At 39.4% G+C, this 21838-nt stretch overlaps 1 protein-coding gene across 4 annotated transcripts in view; it reads right to left on the bottom strand.

The window, feature by feature from the left end:
- MOV10L1 (Mov10 like RISC complex RNA helicase 1) overlaps window positions 1–20826 on the bottom strand; it is a 35510-nt gene extending 14684 nt beyond the window's left edge. For 2 of the 4 annotated variants that reach the window (XM_042018234.1, XM_042018233.1), the window contains exons 1-13: window positions 20623–20826; window positions 16427–16608; window positions 13228–13384; window positions 12720–12832; window positions 11730–11920; window positions 9527–9667; window positions 8400–8641; window positions 8071–8266; window positions 5369–5563; window positions 3137–3251; window positions 1512–1689; window positions 840–910; window positions 371–462 (exon numbers count right to left, since the gene is read on the bottom strand). In XM_042018234.1, the coding sequence (XP_041874168.1) occupies window positions 371–462; window positions 840–910; window positions 1512–1689; window positions 3137–3251; window positions 5369–5563; window positions 8071–8266; window positions 8400–8641; window positions 9527–9667; window positions 11730–11920; window positions 12720–12832; window positions 13228–13384; window positions 16427–16608; window positions 20623–20701 (1952 nt within the window). In that variant the 5' untranslated portion in view covers window positions 20702–20826. The remainder of the gene's footprint in view (window positions 1–370; window positions 463–839; window positions 911–1511; window positions 1690–3136; window positions 3252–5368; window positions 5564–8070; window positions 8267–8399; window positions 8642–9526; window positions 9668–11729; window positions 11921–12719; window positions 12833–13227; window positions 13385–16426; window positions 16609–20622) is intronic. The other 2 variants (XM_042018235.1, XM_042018236.1) reach the window with 2 other exon arrangements.
- Between the last annotated feature and the right edge of the window lie 1012 nt (window positions 20827–21838).

Raw genomic sequence — 21838 nt, forward strand, 5'->3', positions numbered from 1 at the left:
AAGAGTGGGTGATTATCACCAGCTATTTTTTTGTCCTGCATAGTCTTGCAACCATATTGTTACATTTTTTAAAAAAGAAAAACTAAGAAAAATACCTACGAACACCTCACCTCATTCCCCCTCATTTCACTGTCTGACATCAGTGTGACTACCTAGAAATGATTAAGATAATAGCTCTTTGTACACTTGTACAGTTACAGAGAAGGACATACTTAAAATCTTGCCAATTTTTTCACTTATTTTCCTCAACACAATTTTGCCATCATATTCACTGTTAAAGGACTGTAACTACCAAAATAAATGATCATATTTTAAAAGTCACTTTACTAGAGGAATCATTAAATGCAGCTTTGGAAGCTTATAAAAACACCTGCAATGAACAAATTCCACATCCATGGGTTCCAAGTTGTAAGTCTGTTCAAAGTCTGCATTAACCTTAAGTGTAACATCTTCCTCACATATCTGTTACAAAGATTAAAAAAAAGTCAGGATAATCATGAAGATTTAGTACTTTAAACATAAAGAAGCACCTCTGAAAGCACTGAACCCCCCATCAACACCAAAAAGTACATCTAGGTGTACCTACTGTCAACATATTACAAATCTAGATTATGTTAAAAGTGCTTTCAGAGCAGGCAAAGATTATAATCTCAAAAGAATAGGGAAGGCAGAGTCTTCAAAAATACAATAAAAATACAAAATCACCATTCAAAATATAGATAAATAAACCTAGCTTCTCCGAAGTCAGGTTAAACTAGTCTGTGACTCCATGAATTACAAGCTTCTCTTATAAAACCTGTGGACCACAGTATTTTCAAGAGGAGAGACACTTTGCTTACCTCAGAAACATAAGCGATGTACTCTATGATATGCTCCGAGTAGATCTGACTTTTCAGTATCACCTTATCACCTAATTGTAAAAAAAGTTAAAAGGCAAAATACTGTTACAAGGAATAGCAACATTTTTACTGCAGCATATAATTTCTTTTTCTCTTCTGCATGTTTAAATTAGGAATTTGAAGAGGCTAACTTCAGCAAAGTTGCTGTATCCATCAGTACTGTTCTGAAATGCCATATGTAGTTGTATATTACATTTTAAAAGACATCTAGTATTGATGCCATCAGACAACACCTCCTGAAAACGCTATCTTGTTTATTATATTACTTGAAATTCTGAATTTAATTTTAGCTGCTTTCACAGCTTTTTGCTTTTTAAGCTATTGCTACACTGCAGTTTATTGTTGCTGAAAACCCCACTGATTTACACTGTAAAAGAAAAATCCTATAGTGTTGAAACATTTGTAAGAACAGACACGGGCAACGCTGCTTCAGACAGCAGCACCTTTAAGACTGAGACACTGTGTTCCTGTGTCCCCAATCACCTAAATGAGTAACTTTGTGCTCAAATATGTGAAAGACTTCTTTAAACAAGTGAATAAACAACAGAGTTTGCATTGGAGTGAAAATACAGATCAACATGCTGTTTGATTTTATCTCATGTTCGTTCCTACCTGGAACCAGGCGAGGTCTGCCCTCTTCTACTCCTGGCACTTCCAGCACTAATAAGTTCCCATTCCTTTTTAAAATAACCCCACTCATGTAGTAATCTTTTAAATCCATTTCTGCTTGGATCTCTTCAAGCCATAAAAGAGTAGAAAAGTTTGCTTTATAATTATCTAGGTTAAGACGCTGAAAAACAAAACAGTATACATTATTGTTGTACACTAAGATATGGAACCCACTATTGCTGATGTTATACAAAACACCTCTTAAGATAGACTGCACAGCAACTGGGTTGCCAAATAAAATACCTAAGTACATGCATCCATACACTAGATAGTATTTTAAACTCCCTTAATAGTCAAAGCAAAATTAGTACAGTCCTTGGAGCTCAAATACAATAGCCACTCAGCTAAAGAGTTAACCAAGTCTCTCCCTACTACAGTGGCAGTTTCAACATCTGAATTCAGGGGCACTCTACAAACTGAGTTCTATGCTCAGTTTATTCCCAAAAAGCGTAAAATCTAAATACATGGACAGAGACAGCTGAAAAGAGAGAGCTATGTCAGTCTTGGCCTTGGCTGATGATTATAAAATTTATGGCAAGCTGAAATAACCTGAATTTTCTCACTCAGAGCTTAATGAATCTCACTGCAGAGGTATTCTCCAACAGTACAACGTCCTATCTAAACAATGATAGCACAGAATGCTTTTTACTTGGTATCTTCTCATTCAAATACAAGGCCAATAAGCAGCACCTTCTGATGCAGACATTTAAGTCACCAGTACCAGCCAGAACTTAAGGTGTGGTTAAAAAGAAGTAGCCATTAATAGCAGGCCTTCAGTGTAAAATTATTTTAAACACTACAGATCTTCTTTCAGAGAGAGGATCACTAACCTATTAGCTTAATGCTGGGACCTCAGGTTTAATGTGAGCTGTTCAGTCAGCAGACAACATAGCCTCTTAAAAAAGTGTCAGCTCCAGTTTATAAGTACTTAAAAATTTACCATTAAAAAAAAAAAAAAAAAAAAAAAAGTGAGTTGCAGCAATGTTCTACCAGAAATCAGGGCAAAGTTTTGGAAAAGGAATCATTGTAATATTCTTGTTAAGACTTTATAGCTTTTTTGGGGGTGTTTTGTACGTATTCTGAAACTGCTATACTTGTGGAAGAATTTGAACATGCTGTAGTGAATTAAAGCTGAAGATGCTTAAGAAAGCAACTTTGAACAACCAGAAAAGAATCCTCTGTTACTGCAGTAATTTAAGAAATTGTGCTTTCATTTTCTATGAAATAACTGTTCTGACACCTCAAAAAACCCTTTCCAGTGATGCCTAAGAAGCGAGAATACAGAGAAATCTTTGTTCAGCTTCTCTGATGTCCCCCCCACATAAACAGAAGTTATACTTCTACTCTCTTTTCACATTTATGCTTTTGTGGTTTTGTAAGCTTGGATTCTGTAACATACTGAAAACCATGGAAGTTATGGGATCCAGATTGAAGTCTAAGTCGACCCAACAACAGAGTTATGTCATCTTCTCTTACACTAGGGACTACACATTTTTTTAAGTTAAGGAAGCTTAAAAAAAGCACCATGTAAGAAAATACTTTTTTTTATAAAAGCTACACTTACATACCTCTGCTAGGAGGGGCTGAAAGGTCAGTATGTCCAAGTGCTGTTCTACACATTTTCTTAACTCATCCGGTATGGTATAATGTGGGAGAAAGTTTGAACACCACCATCTCTTATTTCTAAAATGAAAATGTATGACATATCATTTAGCTTTCTCAAGTAATGTATGTGAAAAACAGCTAATTAGCATGCCACATCACCAAGATTATAAAGCCAAAACACACACACATAACAGACTAATGACTCCTTCAAAGGGACAACTGAGAAGTTTGTTACACTGGGAAAAAAGAGATCCTCTACAAAAATGCTACTCGACACTGCAGGGAAAAAATTCATGTGGCCAAAGCTCAATTGAAGGTGAAGCTGTCCAGCATTGAGGGAGACAATAAAAAGGTTTTAAAAATGTGCCAGTAGCCAAAAGCACCACAGAAACAACATCAGCCCATTACAGGATGAGGATGGTCACCTCACACACAGGGACACAGACAAGGCACAGATGTTTAATGCTTTCTTTGCCTCCATCTTCAACAGCAATGAGGGACTAAGGGGGTGCCAGTTCCCTCACCTGGAGGGCCATGACTGTGAGAATGATGAACTCCAAGTTGAACCTGAACTTCTGCAGGATTTGCTGCTCCTGCTGGATCCCTATAAGTCTATGGGGCCTGATGGTGTTCATCGAAGTACTCAAAGAGCTGGCTGATGTCACAAGACAGTAAAGCTTTTCATACTGTCTCTCAGAGCACCCTTCAGGACAAAATATCTAGCCCACAGCTGGATAAATACATCATGTGACGAGTGGGCAACGGCTCATAGGTTGGGCACAAAGGGTTACAGTGAAGGGGGTAACATCTGACTGGTGACCTGTCACTAGTGGGGTTATGCAGGACTCCATCTCAGGGCCAGTTTTCTTCAACATCTCCTCAAATGATTTGGATGCAGGATTTGAAGGTATACGGAGTAAGTTTGCCAATGATACTAAATTGGGAGGACCTGCTGACTCCTTCAAATGCAGAGAGGTGCTGAAGAGAGACCTACACAAATTAGAAAGATGGACAACCACCAACTGTATGTATGACACTGAACAAAGACAAGTGCCAGATTCTGCACCTGGTCCACCTGGATGTATGGAGAGACTGGGGGACAAGACACTCAAAAGCAGCACTGCAGAAAGGGACCTGGGGGTCCTGGTGGATGGCAAGTTGAACATGAGTCAGCAGTGCCCTGGCAGCCAGGAGGGCCAAGTGTGTCCCGGCGTGCATCAGGCACAGCATTGCCAGCTGGGCAAGGGAAGGGACTGTCCCACCACGAGGATGGTGAATGGCATAGAGGAGATGCCTTATGAGGAACTGCTGACTCACTTGCTCTTTTCAGCCTGGAGGAGACTGAGGGGAGACCTCACTGCAGTTGCAACTTCCTTGCGAGGGGAAGAGGAGGGACAGGCACCGATCCAGTGACCAGCGCACAGGACCTCAGGAAATGGCATGAAGCTGTGTCAGGAGAGGTCGAAGTTGGATATTAGGAACATATTCTTCACCCAGAGTGTGGCTAAGCACTGGAACAGGGAAGTGGTCACAGCCCCAAACCTGAGAGAATTCAAGAAGTGTTTGGACAAAGCTCTCAAGCACATGGTGTGACTCTTGGGGTGGTTCTGTGCAGGGCCAGGAGCTGGACTTGATGATCCCTATGGGTCCCTTTCAGCTCAGGCTATTGTATAATAAGTGTTATTCATACAGATCATTTGAAAACACTGTTTCTGCTTTTTCAGATTAGGTATATTTTTATAACTAAGCAAATACTGTAATTAAAATGGAAGCTTATTTGCAAAACTAAAGTTTTGAATGAAAGATAGGAAACATTAGCCAGATGTAGACATTAAAGTTGTGTAAACAATTAAGAAGCTTATTTCAGAAATCTATTTTCAGTTTCCTGTTTTCTTAATAACACAGTTGTTACTAAGTAGATAACTAAGCAACAGTGTTTTATCTTGTTTATTACCACATTACACATTAGAGATCCTGTTTGAAAAATCTACAAAGAAATCACAGTTAATTACTTAAACAACCTCTTCTATCAGCAATGTTCACGACCATCTTGTTTACTATATATATATATATATATATTTTAACATGTACAGATTCTCCCAGTTTCATATCTTCTTTCTCAGCATTACAGAACAGATATAGCAACACCAAACAGAGCACTGTTAGGTGTTATTTTTTGCTCTAAGTGACAGTACCTTCTGTGTTTAGGGCCAGCCACTGTTGTCTTCCTTGGCTGACAATCTGGAGTAATTTTAGGCTTTCTTGGAGAAAAAGGTTGTACAGGTGCTATAAGTAATTCTTCTTGATTTGTTACAGTGGCTTCAATATAGCGGCCAACAGTAAAATCAGGAAAGCCAAGCAACAGAAGCTCTTTACTGTGTCCCTGAATCCTTCAAGTAAACAGAAGTTATCTTCTTAAAACCAACATGTTCACACTTCATTTTCCCTGGCCATGAGATAGATTCCCATTTCAGTTATATATGAGAATTGCTAACTTAGGGTAATCCCTCACACTTTACTCCCCACCTCAAGTTCAATCCAGGTATTATAAATAATTGAAAAACCCAACCAACCAATCAACCAAAAAGACCCAACCCAAAACCACAGCAAAAATGTCAACCCCACAATTTCATCAAAAAAAGAGCAGGATTCCTCCACTCAACATACTAGGGTACAGAATTAATACTTCTCTCACAAGGAACATCTTGGAATTACTGCTACTGAAAAAGATGAGCCAGACAGCTCCATCAGACGAACCTGATGCAAATCCTTTCACTGTCTGCAGCAACAGCTTTGCAGCACTTTGCGAAAGGCTACCCAGAAATGAATCCTAACTAAAAACACTTGGAGAAAGTAAGAAAAACCCTTTAATTCTGAAAAACTTACTTTATTTCTACAAGTGTTGCTCGGGGAGTGACAAACGGGAAGAAATCAGGCGGGAAAGGTTTCTTCAGAGTGTTTCTAAGAAACTTAAGCACAACTACAGTGCAATTCTCTAACTACATGGTCCAACACTGCTTCCATGTGTCTGAAACAAATGTATCCCAGAAGGACTCCAGTTTACCTTCTCTTTGGCAGGAGAGCCACTTCTTAAACTTTTGCCAACTAACACTACCTGCTCAGGTTAAAACTATAGCCTGGTTTTCTCTGTTATAAAAACTCAAACCAGACACTGAAGTGTCCAAATTTATGGTCTAAGTTTGCAGCCTCTACAGTCTCTTAAGTGGACAGCAAACACTTGTAAGTTCATGCTGTAGCCTTCCACGGAGTTTTGTGTGGATTACTCTCTATTATTAGAATATTCTAAGACTTTATACTTTATGGCTTTTACAGATTTACAGTGAAATATAAATTGTTCTTTCTACATGTCTATCTCCATTAAGGCAAGCCAGGCCTGAGCTCTTCCAAACTAGAGCTAAATCATCCTCCTAAGAAATTTTCTACCCCTTGCTTCGCTATTTAAAATGGTAAGAGAAGTAGTGTGAATACTATTGCAGCATTACTTTGATGAATGAAACCTGGTTTTCCTCTGTCCAATTTTTTACTTTACCATCCTAGGAATCAATGGCAGTGGAACACAAAGTCTGCAGAGCTACAGCTGGAAATAAGTGAAAAGTCCACAAACGTAAGCTTTGCTGCATAAGGTTCCTACCCCTACATGAATGAAAGCGCTCCCACAAAGGCACCTTCCATTCTTAACTAAATTAATAAAATATTTTGTACAGAGTATTTTTTGTTTCTGAAGGGTTTTCTAAGACTTGCAAACTACTTCCTCTGTGAATTACATCTTCAGTGAAGAAAGCTTTTTCTTTGTTATTTCAGCATACATAACTTTAATCTCCTATCACAAAAAAGGAAAACTTGAAATCAGGGCATGTAGCAATACAAGACACTAAAGACTAGAAGAAACGTATCAGACGTAACACAGCAATTCCCAGGAAATCTGCATTAGCTCTAGTGCTCATGGAACAATGGATATCCTGCAAAGAATATATCCATCTGTAGGCATTATCTTCACCTCACCGTGTCATTTTAGAGATGTTACCTACTCCAACTAATATTGTTTCATTAACTACTACCATTTTCTTTCAGTAAATATTCAGGATCAAGCACTAAAATGCTAACTACTTTCAAAGTCTAACATAGTTTTCCAGATAATCTGCTGATATGTATTGGCTTACTTTACACTACACCATGTACTGGTTTTGACTGGGGTAGAGTTATTTTCTGCATAGCTAGTAGCTATGAAGTATGTTAGTATGGGGTTCTGTTTTGGGTCTGTGCTGAAAAAAAGTCTTGATAACACAGGGATGTTTTTATTGTGTTGAAAAGGGCTAACACAGAGTCAAGGCTTTTTCCCCTTCTTATATTGCCCCACCAGCGAGGAGGCTGAGGGTGCACATGGAGTTGGAAGGGGACACAGCTGGGACAGCTGACACCAACTGACCCAAGGGATATTCCACATCATAGGGCATCATGCTCAGTATATAAAGCTGGGGAAAGGAAGAAGGGAGGACATTCTGAGTGATGACACTTTTCTTCTAAAGTCACCATCATGTGTGACAGAGCCCTGCTGTCCTGGGGATGGCCGAACACCTGCCTACCCATGGAAAGTGGTAAATAAATTCCTTGTTTTATTTTCCTTGTGTATGAGGCTTTTGCTTTACCTTTTAAACTTTATCTCAACCTATCAGTTTTCTCACTTTTACTCTTCCCATTGTCTCCACCGTTCTGCTGGAAGGAGTGAGCGAGCAGCTGAATGGGGATTAGTTGCCAGCTGGGGTTAAAGCACAACATGCCAAGAAGAGAACTATGCCCAGAATGAGGGAACTGTTAAGTCTATTTTCATTACTTGTTGCCATTGTGTTAGTTAGAAATAATGGACAGAAATACTTACACAGCTGTGCATATAATCACTACGAATATTTTTTCACCTGGCGGTATCACAATTTCTGCAGTAATATTGCTGTGCTTAATTGGTTGCTGCACATCATCTTTTTGCTCACTTTCTCCATTTTGTAGATTTTCATCTTTCACCCAGGAAATGTTTTCTTTTGTCCTTGATAAATTTGTATCTTGAAAATTAATTCCTTCTGTAGTAAACACATAACAATAGATTTTGTTATCACAATTTCTATTGCTAACATAGGCAAGTCTTCTCCAACAAACCTAATGGTCTTCTGAGGAGCTAACATTCAGCACTCAAATGTTATCATTTCACTGTACCTGGAATGACTGCACTCTTCATAATGGATGTATGGTTCAATGACTCATATGTTGTTCCTCCACTGTTGTTAAATGAATTAATTTCAGCTTTTGAGAGGTTTTCTTGATTTTTTGGAACAGATAGCAGACATGGTTCTGGACTGTTTTCACCTTTTTGAGGAATCTCAACACTGAACTGCTTGTCTTTCACCCATCCAGCTAATCTGCAGCTGATTAAGGACTGTGGTACACTCCCTTTATTCCTAGAAGTAGTTATGTGATTAGTTGCATAATTAAGTTCATGGCAAATGTTCTTATTTGATTTCTACCTGAAGTCAAATAAAATTGTCTGTAGCACGTTAGCTCACCCTGATTTCATAACTGCTATCAGAAAGAAATCGCACTGCTGCTTCTAACTCATGAGGACAAGTACCTCTGCTTTATGTTAATATTCCTAGGTCACATCAACTACCATATAAAGCATATACAAATACTGTGTTTAATAAAAACCAATGGGAGCTTAAAATTCATCTTCAGGTAACTAACTCTAAGGAAAGAACATAGAAGAACAAATAATGGGTATTCACGTGTGTATTCATTTAAGCCTTTATACCCAGATGTAAAAAAGAAAGCACCAAAAAAAAAAAAAGAAGAACAAAAAAAAAAAAGAAAAACCCACCAAAACAAAAACCTCCCAAGGATACACCAACATAGTTCTTCAGCATCAAAGTTTACAAAAAAAAAACCCCAGGAAAAAAAAATCTGGTCTGCTTTTAATACATGAATATGCACCAGTTCTCTTGTTCTAAGATTTTGAAGATGGCAGACTATCTGCAGTTTAAATTAAACACACAAGTAATCTATTTTACTTCAATCCTCGTTCTAAGAAGGATTTTACTAGGATTGAAAAGAGATATAGGATTGGGGAGTCTCAAAGCACTATCTGCAGGATAAATGCTCAATATCAAAAAGGCTATCCTACAGACATTAAATTCAGCATGAAATTCTTTAATTCCATAATATCTGGAGGTTAACTGAAGATCACAAACCACAAGGCTCCAGTAGAAAAGGCTTCTGTATGTAAGACAGGCGAACAGACTGCGGAGTGATGGAAATAAAGAAATCTTCAAACAATCAGAAAGGCTTACTCTATCCAAACGATCATTCGTTTAGATTCCCCCTGCTTCAGAGTTCCAAAGTTAGTCATTCTTGATACTTTCAACTCTCCTTTGTCTCTCATTAAGTCTTCATAAGCTTCATCCATATTACCTCCATTAGAGTGAGACTGTCTGTAAAAATAATTTTAGGTACCAAATTTTAAACACTAAGAGAGACTCAGCAAGTATCTTTAATTTAGCACAGGTTTAAGAAACACTATACCAAGGCATAGTCACAATATTTAGAAAGAAGCAGGTGAGACAGTTCATTTTGTTCATTTATTAGATGACAATTAGATTAACTTTACTAATTTAAGCAGCAACAAGTCTTTTGTCAGTAGCACAATAAAGCAGCATAAAACTTTGGATGCAAGACTAAAATGATTGAGAAGTTAACTAATCCCTGATGAAGAGCTGAATCAAATGGTGAGTGAAGTCATTATGGCTCTCTTTGGGGGCTGAACAAAGACACAACAAAGACCAGCTCCTTAGCAGGAGTCAAGATTAGCACTGCAGCTAAGAGATAAAATGACTAGACTGGAAGTGTTTCAACCTATGCACTTGTGTCTTCTGCTTACTGTTCCAATCTGAAATCAGCAAGCTGAAGACAAAATTAAAAAACAGCTGGAAACCAAAAAGTGCCCTTAAAAACTTTTATCACGTACAACTGATGAAAAATGCCTATGAAACCAGGCACATGCTCTTTCCTGTCAGAAACACTGAGTACAGGTCTAACATCTTGGTGTCTTCTACCTGTAGAAACAATTTTTTACATGGTTTCTATTCTGTAATTAAGAAACTATTCATTTAGATAAAGTGGCACGGAAATAAATTAGAAATATTTTAATAATATCACTAATATGTACACACCCTTAGTATTCCCAAGTTATCTGACATACTGAAGTAGAAAGTGAGCGCAGCTGCTTTTCATTAGCTACATCAATTCACTAGCCAAGCCCACTAGGTGTCTCCCACTGCAGCTTAAGCTGCAGTTTTCGATATGGTAGGATGTACACTCAACCTGAGAAATCAACCCGAAAGTCTACTTTTGTAATTTGGCTTTAGTAATAAATTTATGTATAAAATCCATCACTAAAAATAGGTGCAACTGAACAAAATATGTGAACAGTTTGTACTGTTTTGCAAAATGATGTATGCATTTCAAGTTTCATCTAGGTACAATTTATTGTATCTGTTATCTCTAGAGAAAACAGCTTATTCCATTCTTTAAAGATCCTTTGAAGACTTACATACTGCCTTGGCTAAATTTCCTAGAGAACTCCCAAAGACTATGTTTAAAAAATATCAGAATGTCCTTTTGCTCTCCCCTTTGGACTTTCCAATTGATTGACAATTTATTTTTGGCCTGCAGAATTAGACTGTCTAATCCTGCCAAGACCTCAGCATGGAAAGTGATAGATTTTACAGGTAATAGATCTATTTATTTAGGTGATATTTTTGTGTTTCACAGGACAGACACTTAAACTCGCACGTCATATTCCAGATCTTTGCTGAGGTCTGACTAGTTGCCTATTTTACCTTTGTGTATTTGATTATTTCACTAAGTTTTGCTTCTTCTCCATACTGAACATCATCTACATTTTCCAACCTCTTCTGCAGTCTGTTCAGATCCTCCTCACACCACATATAACACCTAAAGTGCCTGCAGAACCTCTCAGTTCAGTACCTGCAAGCTCAATGAATCTCTATTATTTAGATTATGAAACCTTTCCTTTTAGGACAGATATCTGAACCATCACTGTAACTTAAGCAAAAATCAAATAAAGAAACATGAATTTTATATGAGTTTTGCTGAGAATTGTTTTCAAACAGTAAAGTCTCTTCTGAATTGTGCTCCTCTAGTAGGAACACATGCACTTGGCATTTTTCTAATATGCATGCCAAACTCCTTTCCTGCCTAGCAATATCCCTCATGCTCCTAGTAGCTCTGCTGCTACCAGTTTTGGTTCTCTAGTAAGCACTCATGTCCCCACCTACTGGAAGAAGAAAAAAAAAAACAACCAACAAAAAGAGCCAAATCATATCATGCTCTGGTTTTTCCAATGGTCTATTATGCCTTCTAGTCAACTAGGGAAATACTCACAGTATTTCTTGCTTAACAGATGCAATGAAATGTAAGCTGTATGTAAGCACTATGTCTCTAACAGTTATAAAGAGAACAAAACAATGTTACCCATCCTGGCTGACTGGCACCAAGCAGAGAGCTCTCCAAATGTAACAGGACTGACTGCTCTCCACCACAATCGTGTTCACTAGATCATGCTTATGAGGTGAGTAACCATCAGGAAGTCTCAGTGAATCCAAAGTGAAAAATATACTGTCATCTACTGTCCCAGTTCTTCCACAGATGCTGGAAATGCGAACCTGTAATAGTTTGTATTCACTGTTACTTGATAGTACCTTCTTAAGCTAACAGACGTACCAACATTGCCTGTTTTTTTTTCCCCTGAAACAGCCCTTCTACCATTAATAAAAAGGCATTCTGAAATTACAGTTATTCACAGGAGGTAAACATAGAGCTCTAACCCAGAATCCCTGTGCTTGTCTTCAGATTTAGAAGTGTAAAGAAACACAAGTACTTCAGACAGGCATTAAGTTTCACTGAAGTGCATACTACAAAATGTGCACTTGACTTAATCATGACTCTTGTAACATATCAACTTATCTAATTTATACTTCCATACTAGCAGTAATGAGAAGAATTTTTTTCCTATGCTTGACATGCAAATATTCAATACATACAGTTAAGACAAAGACAATAAACCATAAGCCTAGTATAGCCTATGCATTACTAGAGTGAACAAATACTTTCAATTAAAATAAAAAAAAGGCATAATGGTGGTTTTTAAGCCAAAACACTTGAATAAATGAAGCATAATAAATTCCCCAGTCATGACACATCCTCATTATAACCAACAGTAAGCATACAAATCAGCAATTCATAATAGGTAAGTTACTCTTCCTGTTCAACCCAAAATGTGTATACATTTTCAAAATGCCTTATTATTTTAGAAACATCCTCTAAATGGATGAATTGATACATTTTATCTTTTAATTAAAGATGTGTTATAGAAGATCTGCCAATATTTGTAAACTGAAACCAACTGGAAACCTCACTTCACCCAAGATTCCTCTTGCCAAAAACAATGTGCAGAACATTTACCTTGTTTACTTGTTTATACCTCAAAGGCCTTACAGCAACTGCTTCACTCTTCCATGTTTTAGAGTTAATATAATATTTTGCTTGCACCCAGTCACCCTCACAAGGTTTGAAATCTATACAAAACAGAGCATTTCTCAAGGTTAATTACTATTGATAACATATACAATACTCCCCTACAGAACTAGTGTAAGTTAAATATAAGCCAGAACAATGCTTTATTCAGGCCCACTGAGTCCAAAGTTCTTTTTGCAGACCTTCGCCTTGCTGGTTACGACAAACTACGTAGGAGATGCTAGTGGAAAAATACACTTGCTTACATGTAACTTATGCTTAAATGCAGGTCATGCTCAGTGAGAACCAACAGGCAGCTTTCCTCATCCATGTCTGCCTGTTTCACTGCATACTCCATCAGAACTTATTTGAGATGACAATGGCAACTTTATCAGAAGATATTTCTATTGTATACACACAAATATTAAGAAAGAGGAAACAAGAAGTCCCTACACACCTTCCCAGACGTCTTGCATTGCAAAGTAAGTATTCTGATTAATATAGCCACCATCCACAGAGAGAGAGGTAATACTGCCAATTAACGTTTTCTTATTTAGTTCAGAGGCGTCACAAGTAGGACTGAAATCTTCTTGTGTATTCCGGATGGTGTCTACCTATTAATATAATAAAAACCCCAACATTTAAACAGCTGATACTTAGAATGAAACATATATTGCTACAATAAATATACAGAATTTCAACTGCTTATGGAGGCAAAGCTTCTTATTAGAGAATTACTTACTGTAGCTGTGACTTTGTACACAAAAACAATGAATAACAAACAGTTACTTCCCTTTTAAAGAGTGCTGACAACTCTACACACTGCAGTGCTGACAACTACTATAATTACATGCTGATTTTTCAAATCTTTCTCACACACTCCTCTCTTTAGGTCTGCTTCAGAATTTTCTTCATATTAACAAGAGGACCATCCCCAGCAGTGTGACTACACACAGCTGGAACTAGAAAATGACTCTTTCAGAAAGCAAAAAACATGTTTTCAAGGTGGTATTTATAAACACTACATGTATTTCAAACTGACTCTCTGCCATTTTTTAATTATTTGATTAAGAAAAGCCCTAGAGCTACTTCTTACAGACTCTTCATATCACCACCTCACATGTAAGTTACTGAAGTCTGATCCAATCTGAAGTATACTATCATACTAATTTTTATATGATTTTGTTGAACATAACGCTTACCATTTACAATAGTAATAAATAGCCTGTGTCTACCGATACTTCAGAGTTTTGCAAACACTACAGTTCACGATATAAAGCTATTTATTTTTTAGTCCATACTGTTTTACTTCATTAAAAGAACTATTATTACATAATATTCCTTTTGATGACAAGAAAACTTACTGAAAAAAAAAAAATCTATGTTTTGTTCTAGTCATATCTTCACATTCACCGAGAAGATTTGAGAATATCAAACTTTCTCCTAAGTGATTTTTATGGCTTCATAGGGATAGAACATGAGTAAGCAAACTGTTCCTCAGAAGACTAGTAAATTTACATTTCATGTAAATTACACATGGAGTTATACTTGAAAGTAATTTGTAGACCTAATGAAATATTTTTAAGACATGAAAACACCTTAAAACTCCCAACATACATTTTCTTTTGATACTTGTCAATTTTTCCTTACCAATAAAACTGTAAAGTTCTTTCTCATACTTGATCAAAATGGCCTTCCTACTACCTCTGGCAGCAGCCTGGTTTTAAAGCTTGCTACAGAACCTATAATCATTTCATGCAAAGTTTAATTAGGACTTGACCTCAAATAAACTGAAATCCAGACTTTCGAGCCAGGATCTTTCCAAAACACATGGCCAGAACCTCCAAAGAGCAGCTGAAACAGTACATTGAGCAGAGAGCCATCCAAGGCTGACCACACTCTTTCTTAAAGCAAGTAACATAATCACACTGACAGCACCAAAGTTTAAACTGCACCTTCCAGATTCTCCCCCAAACTGCAGTGTCCAGGCTGCAGAGCTTGCACTCATCTCTGCAATTAGAGGAGTACCTTCTAGATCACTTAAAAAACAAAGTTAAGTGGTAGTATCTCAGTTATCTGGAAGGAGATAGTACTGGTATCCAAGCATCATTTTGTATAGTATTTAATAATTATGCTTGTCAGGAAGCTAAATTTTCTCCTCTAACTATGGGTTTAAAAGGGACTTAGTTCTCCATCATCCAAGACAACTATTAATCAAATACTGTTATCTCTTCTTATCAAATGTTCAGAGTATCTCAAGTTTGTGCCTCTATATGGAAAGTAACACAATACATCACAAAGTACAGAACAGTTTAGGGGTTTTTGTTATGTTCTTAGAACAGACTTTGATGAAATGAGCTTTTTCTTCTTGCTTATTGTATTAAGACTGCCCTTGGACTTTGACTTTCTACAGAGTACAGTCAGCTCTTGACATAAACTTGTCTCTAAGCTTTTCACCCAGCCACCAGCTTACACTGCCAACAGTCCAAGATGCCTGCAGGATTATGGCTCATGAACTGGAATAAGATAAATCATCATGCTTTTGAAAAAAAGTACTTTTGAAAATTGCCATTATCTAGAACATACAGCAAAACATGCCACAGCTGCTAAAATATTCTAGTTGCTTTGTAGATCCATATGCAGTTTCTCAGTTACCAGGTTTACATATTTTGGAGCAATGACAGTATTTCATCAGTATGGTGAAAGCTGTCAGTCAGAAGAAAAACAAGGAAGAAAAAGTAAGATTTAAACTACTCCATTTTCTGACTGTGAGTACTATTTTACCAAATAGCATTGCAATTGCTTGTTGGACAAACAATACTTAGTTTTTATGCAAGAAAGTAATTTAAATTTAAAAAGGAGAAACAGAACCAAATAAGAAGAGACATAAGGTTATCTTACAAGACACTAGGTTTTTGATAGCACTAGAGCTGGTAATACTTTAGAAACAAGTCTTCCCATTTACTTTCCTCCTACGTTTAATTTTGGATTGCAGAATAAAACTGTCTCCCCACTAAATCTTTCTTTGGTTTTATTTAATCAGTGAAACTACATTTGGTTTCAACATGAAATGGATTCGCTAACAAAAACTCCCCTCAAAATTTGTGACAAGATATAATCAAGGTTGAAATAGGTTTGCAAATGAAATGTCAAGCAAGAAAGGTAGCAAAAGCTCCATTTTTATAGTTGTCTATAACATTAACTTGCCAATTTTTACAACAAGAAGTTTTGAAATTTCTGTTCTTATTCACAAGAACATAAATTACTTCAGTGCAAAAAGAGCAAACTTTGCACAAGATCAAACTGCTTTGATCTTCTTATCCATTCATATAACAGTAACATAAAATTGACTGTGAAACTCGGAAAACTTGTACAGATCTGGAGTAGCTATGACTAAAATTCTGATGCAACTATCTCAACTAATAGCTTCTTATTCACTACATCTACACGTGTATTCAGAGAATCAGTATTACACATAATTTGAAAGAAGATGGAATAAAACAACCCAGAAAATCCAGCTTATTCCCACTAGGTGAAGGGCTTGCGATTTCTCCTATTTTGTAGAATTTGTGAGGCTAAAACTATAGCAACTTCCAAAACAAAGCCTCAAGGTGCTTATGGAAAAAGTGAGAGTGCTATTTATCTTCACCTCTTACCCTGACAGCCTTCAGGCCACCTGATGTTATATCCTCTTCCACAGTGGCAATGACTTCTTGTCCAACAGCCAGCAGCATGTTTTTTGTAACGTCCTTCGTGAAGACTATCATGTCATCTATCATCCCATAATCATGGCAAAGTCTTGTCACTACTCCTTGTATCCTTTTCAATTCCTTATCACCTGCATCAAAAGGAAAAGTGTTCACAAACTCAAATCACTTGTTTATAGAACTATGCAAAAAGTTATGAATGCTACTGAAAGGGACATCCATTCCATCAAAAAGCCAAACGGAAATAGCAACAGTTGCCAACTAATTATTTTCACAATTAAGACTTGAAGTCTTATTGCCATTTATGGTTTCAACCAATTAATAAAGCTAGTTAAATACAAACTACATTTTAAAACCAACATGCTCTAAGCTCCATTTAAAAAAAAAAAAAAAAAATCACAGAATATGTCACACTGAAAGAGACCCATAAGGATCATGGAGTCCAACTCCCTGCTCCTCACAGGACTACCTAAAACTAAGCAATATGATTCAGTGCGTCATCCAGATGCCCCTTGAACTCTGAGAGGCTTGGTGTCTTCCCTGGGAAGCCTGTTCCAGTGACTGACCACCCTCCCAACGGAGAACAGCCTTTTCCTACTGTACAGTTTGAATCTCCCCTGATGCAGCTTCCTTCCACTTCCTTGTGTCCTATCACTGGTCCTCAGGGAGAGATCAGCACCATCCCCCACACCCAAGGTGTTGACTGTGATGAGGTCACACCTCAGTCTTCTTTTCTCCAAGCTGAACAAGCCGAGTGACCTCAGCTGCTTCTCCTAAGTCACAGCCTCAAGACCTTTCACCATCTTGGTCGGCCTCTACTAGACCTACCATAATGGTTTGATGTAGCTCTTATATTGATGCATCTGAAATTGCACACAGGACTTGAGGTGAGGCTGCCCCAGTGCAGAGCAGAGTGGGACAATCCCCTCCCTCACCCAGCCAACGATGCTGTGCCTGAGGACAGGACACAGTTGGCCCTCTTGGCTGCCAGGGCACTGCTGACTCATATTCAACTTGCCATTGACCCAAACTCCCTGATCTCATTCTACACAGGTGCTGTCCAGCCTCTGTACCCATCTTTTTTTTCCATTCAGGTTGAAAAGGATCTTTAAGATCAGGAAATCCAACTGTAAATCTAACATTAACAAGTCCACTACTAAACCTTGTCCCTAAGAGCAACATCTACACAGCTTTTCAAGTATCTTCAGGGATGTTGACTCAATCACTTCCCTGGGCAGCCTGTTCCAATGCTTAACAACCCTTTCCATGAAGAAATAGTTTCTAATATCCAGTATAAAACTCCCCTTGTGCAACTTGAGGCCATTTCCCCTCATCCTATCCCTTGTTTCTTGGGAGATGAGACTGACCCCCACCTCACTACAACCTCCTTTCAGGCAGTTGTGGAGAGCAGTAAGGTCTCCCCTGAGCCTCTTTTTCTTCACACTGAACAACCCCAGCTCTCTCAGTCACTCCTCAGCAGGTGCTCCAGACCTTTCACCAGCTTTGTTGCCCTTCTTCGGACACTTTGATGCTCCAGCATCTCAATGTCTTTCTTGTAGTGAGGGGACCAGAATTCAACACAGGATTTGACGTGCAGCCTCCTCAGTGCTGCATACAGGAGGACAATCACTGCCCTGGTCCTGCTGGCCACACTATTTCTGATCCAGGCCAGGATGCCATTGGCCTCCTTGGGCCACCCGGGCACACGCTGACTCATATTCAGCCACTGTTGACCAGCATTCCAGGTCTTTTTCTGCTGGGCCTCTTTCCAGCCACTCTGCCCCAAGCCTTTAGCTCTGCATGGGGTTGTGACCCAAATACAGGACTCATCACGTGAACTTGTTGAACCTCATGCCCGTGGCCCATTGATCCAGCCTGTCCAGAGCCCTCTGCTGACCCTTCCTACCCTCAAACAGATCAACACTCCCACCCAACTTGGGATCATCTGCAAACTAACTGAGGGTGTCTTTGATCCCTTCATCCCTTCAGATCACTGGTAAAGATAATAGTCACAGCATTTTCCTCATCCACTAAGTGGGTCACCTCCTAGGAGGAGATGAGGTTGCTTGATGTGTTTCACAAATCCATGCTGGCTGAGCCTGATCCCTTGGTGTTCTGCACATGCCACACAAGATGATCTGCTCCACAGTCTTCCCCAGCACTGAGGTCAGGATGATAGGCCTATAGCTCCCAGACCATCCTTCCCACCTTTCATTTAGATGACTGTCACATTTGCCATCTCGCATATGGGGATCTCCTTGCTTAGCCAAGACTGCTGGTAAATGATGGGAAGTGGCTTGGTGACTTTCTCTGCCAGCTCCCTCAGTGCTCTGGGGTGGATCCTGTCCCATCCCATGGACTCATGCCTTTGGGCTACAGGTGCTTCATTCTGCTCCTCACCCCTATCTTCCAGCTCAGTAGGCTGGGTACCACTGGCATTGCTATTAAAGACTGAGGCAATAAGGGCATCAAGCACCTCAACATTTTCCTCATCCTTTATTACTGTGTTTCCCTCCAGACCCAAAATAGATGGGGGCTCTCTTTAGTCCTCCTTTTGTTGCTATTACATTTACAGAAACATTTAGCTGGGCTTTGCCCCTTCTAATTTACTCCCTGCATAACCTCATGACATCCTTGTAGTTATCCTGAGCTGCCTGCGCCTTCTTCCAAAAGTCAAACTCTCTTGTTCTTTTCCTGAGGTTCAGCCAAAGCCTTCTGTTCAGTCAGGCCAGGATTACTCCATTTCAGAATCTGACACTTGAATACAAATATATATGTTTAAAAAAATTATTCAAATATGCTGAAAAACTTGAAATAAATAAATAAATACCTGCACACTAAATAGCTTCTCCCAAAAGCTGTGAGGCATCAACTATTTTTAAGATTTCCTACAGCAAAAGAAACTCGTCAGCACTGTTTGCATGGGGACTCCAACATAGTTAAGATTTCTATACTGAAAAAGCAGGAAAAGCAAACAAGCTATACAAATCAATTCTTCAGATTTGTTTAAATGATATTATAGTTAATATACTTCTGAACCTAGATGTAGCGATGTTTCTCTGTAAACCTAGAAGTTTTTAGTCTTTTGGATTATACGTACTATCTACTCATGTATCACACAGACAACTCAACTGCACTGCCCTGCAACTTCAGACTTAAACGTGGGTTGAAATATGCTAGTTTAGACTTCGAATATATTACTAGCTACACTCACAGTCAAGACAAAAAGTGTCTTTTTTTCTTTCAAGCATTCATAAATATGAAAAGGCATTTCCTGCTACATTGAATAATGCTACTAGAAGCATTCTTAAATGTACATAATTTTGAAATATGAAAACTACACTATCATCTCCATTCTACAGCCCAAGTAAAACGAAAGTTTATTCATTAGGATACTAGCACAAGGGAAAGCCCAAAGCTTCACCACAACACTGCTCCTACACCTCACTCCATACTCTCAGCAGCAAAAGTAACCTGTCCTACCCAGGAAACGGCAAAAAAGCACTTCGGGGAAAACTTCCACATGCTGTGTACTCAAAATGATGGCTTATAATCTCAATCTTCTCCTTACTTCTGAAAGGAGTGAGAAGGAGGTGTCTTAACAAACTGTGGGCCTGCTGTAGATAAAGCCAGATACTGACAGATGAAAGAAGCAATGGGAGGAACCATAAATTCCACAGGAATTCCACTAATTGACACAGACTGTCACTCAAGACTTCGTTAAATCCCTCGATTCAGAGAAAAAGAACAGAGACACAAAAAAAAAAGAAAAGAAGGGGGGGTACACATTAGAAGAGGGTCTTTACTAGGCAATTCGGGAAGTCTGTGCCTCTCAAGTACCTCAGCCAATGGGGAAAGCGAGGGAAATGCGGCCGGGAAATTAGGATAAAAAGGAGGCCGCGTCCTCAAACAGCCTGAGAGACCCCATAGGAAATGCCCAAGACCTCTCCCTTTATTTGAATAATGTAACAGGACTCCTCCGTCTGCTTTTTGGACATAAACCTCTGGTGTTTGTGGACTAATTTTCCTAACGCTTCTTTTCTTAAGGAAACAGGTCTGCCCTCAATTGCACTCACGTGGGGGACAAGCACACCTAACAGCTCAGAAGCTGCACCACAAACCCACAACCGGCCCGGAATTCCTACCTGAGGGAACCCATCTCTTATCTTCGTCATCTGCGCGTCTCCAGAAGAAGGAGACCGCCTTAGAAAGGAAAGACAGCATGCCCGAGATCCTCAGCGCAGGGTCAGAGCCCTGCAAAGTCCGCCCGGCCGAGGCGTGAAACCTCCCCGGCAGCGCCCCGAGCCCGCGCCGCCGCGGCTAATGGCGCTGCTCGCTGCGGTCACGGGGCAGCGCCGTGCGCCGCGGGGGCTCCCGCGCGGCCGCGCAGGGCTCGCTCCGGGAGCCGCCCTCAGCGCAGCCCCTGGGGAGCGGCGGGAGGCGCGCGGTGTCTGTCCCGGGGTGTTGGCTGGCGGGCTTGGGGGCACTCTAGAGGTGGTGTCGCACGAGGTTACCACAGAAAAGCTTAAAGCAAAGGGGTGCGTGCAGCTTGTTGCTTGCTGGTGGTGCTGTCCGAAATTGTGGTCGCAGTGTGTGACGGGGTTTCTTTGGTAAGACGCCCAGGGAGAACCCAAGGACAGGATCTCACCTCGCCTGGGCTGAGACCTCTCCGTGCCCTTCCGTGGCCCTGGGAATAAGCCAGGAATGGAGTCCTTCCAGTGTGGTGAAACGGAGTGGGTTGGAAGAGTATTCACGTGCAAATGGCATGTTGATGGGGTTTGATGCTCTCTGTAGCAACCGGTTTCAAAATGATAAGCTCTAGAACATGATAAACTTGCCGAACAGGAAAAAAACCGGTGGTTATGTCTTAATATCATGAATGAAGGAGCCGCTGTAGTGCTAGCGGAAATAGAATTTTACTGACTTGCTTACTATGTCTGTAGTTCATACTTTCGCCAGTTCTCTTCACACAGTGCACATCAGATATCTCGTATAAGCCCTCTTTGCATTTTGTTTAACAGTATTTCACAAGGCAAAGCTTTTTGAGTTGACGAGCTCAGCATCCCAGTAGTTTCAATAGGAACTGCCATATAAAGCTGTTAGAGGAGGTGGTTTCAGGAGGTTGAGCAGAGCAGTGTGTGCTTTTTTGTAGAAATCACAGAATACACTGCCTAAGTTGTGTGACTGAAGCACCAGTTGTCTTTGGCAACTTTTTGGTTTCTGCTTGTATGGTTCACTCAGCGTTATTTAGGCAAAGAAGGGCTAGGAATGCATTTGAGGTGCTTTAACACAGAGTTCTGTACAGTTCTTAGACCAGAATAAATTCTGGTTGCTAGTAACTGCACAGAGGTTCCAGTTTTC

This window comes from Corvus kubaryi, unplaced genomic scaffold, assembly GCF_017639235.1.
Source record: "Corvus kubaryi isolate FWS band 111438036 unplaced genomic scaffold, C.kubaryi_AGA036_p1.0 137, whole genome shotgun sequence".
In the NCBI taxonomy this organism is placed as follows: domain Eukaryota; kingdom Metazoa; phylum Chordata; class Aves; order Passeriformes; family Corvidae; genus Corvus; species Corvus kubaryi.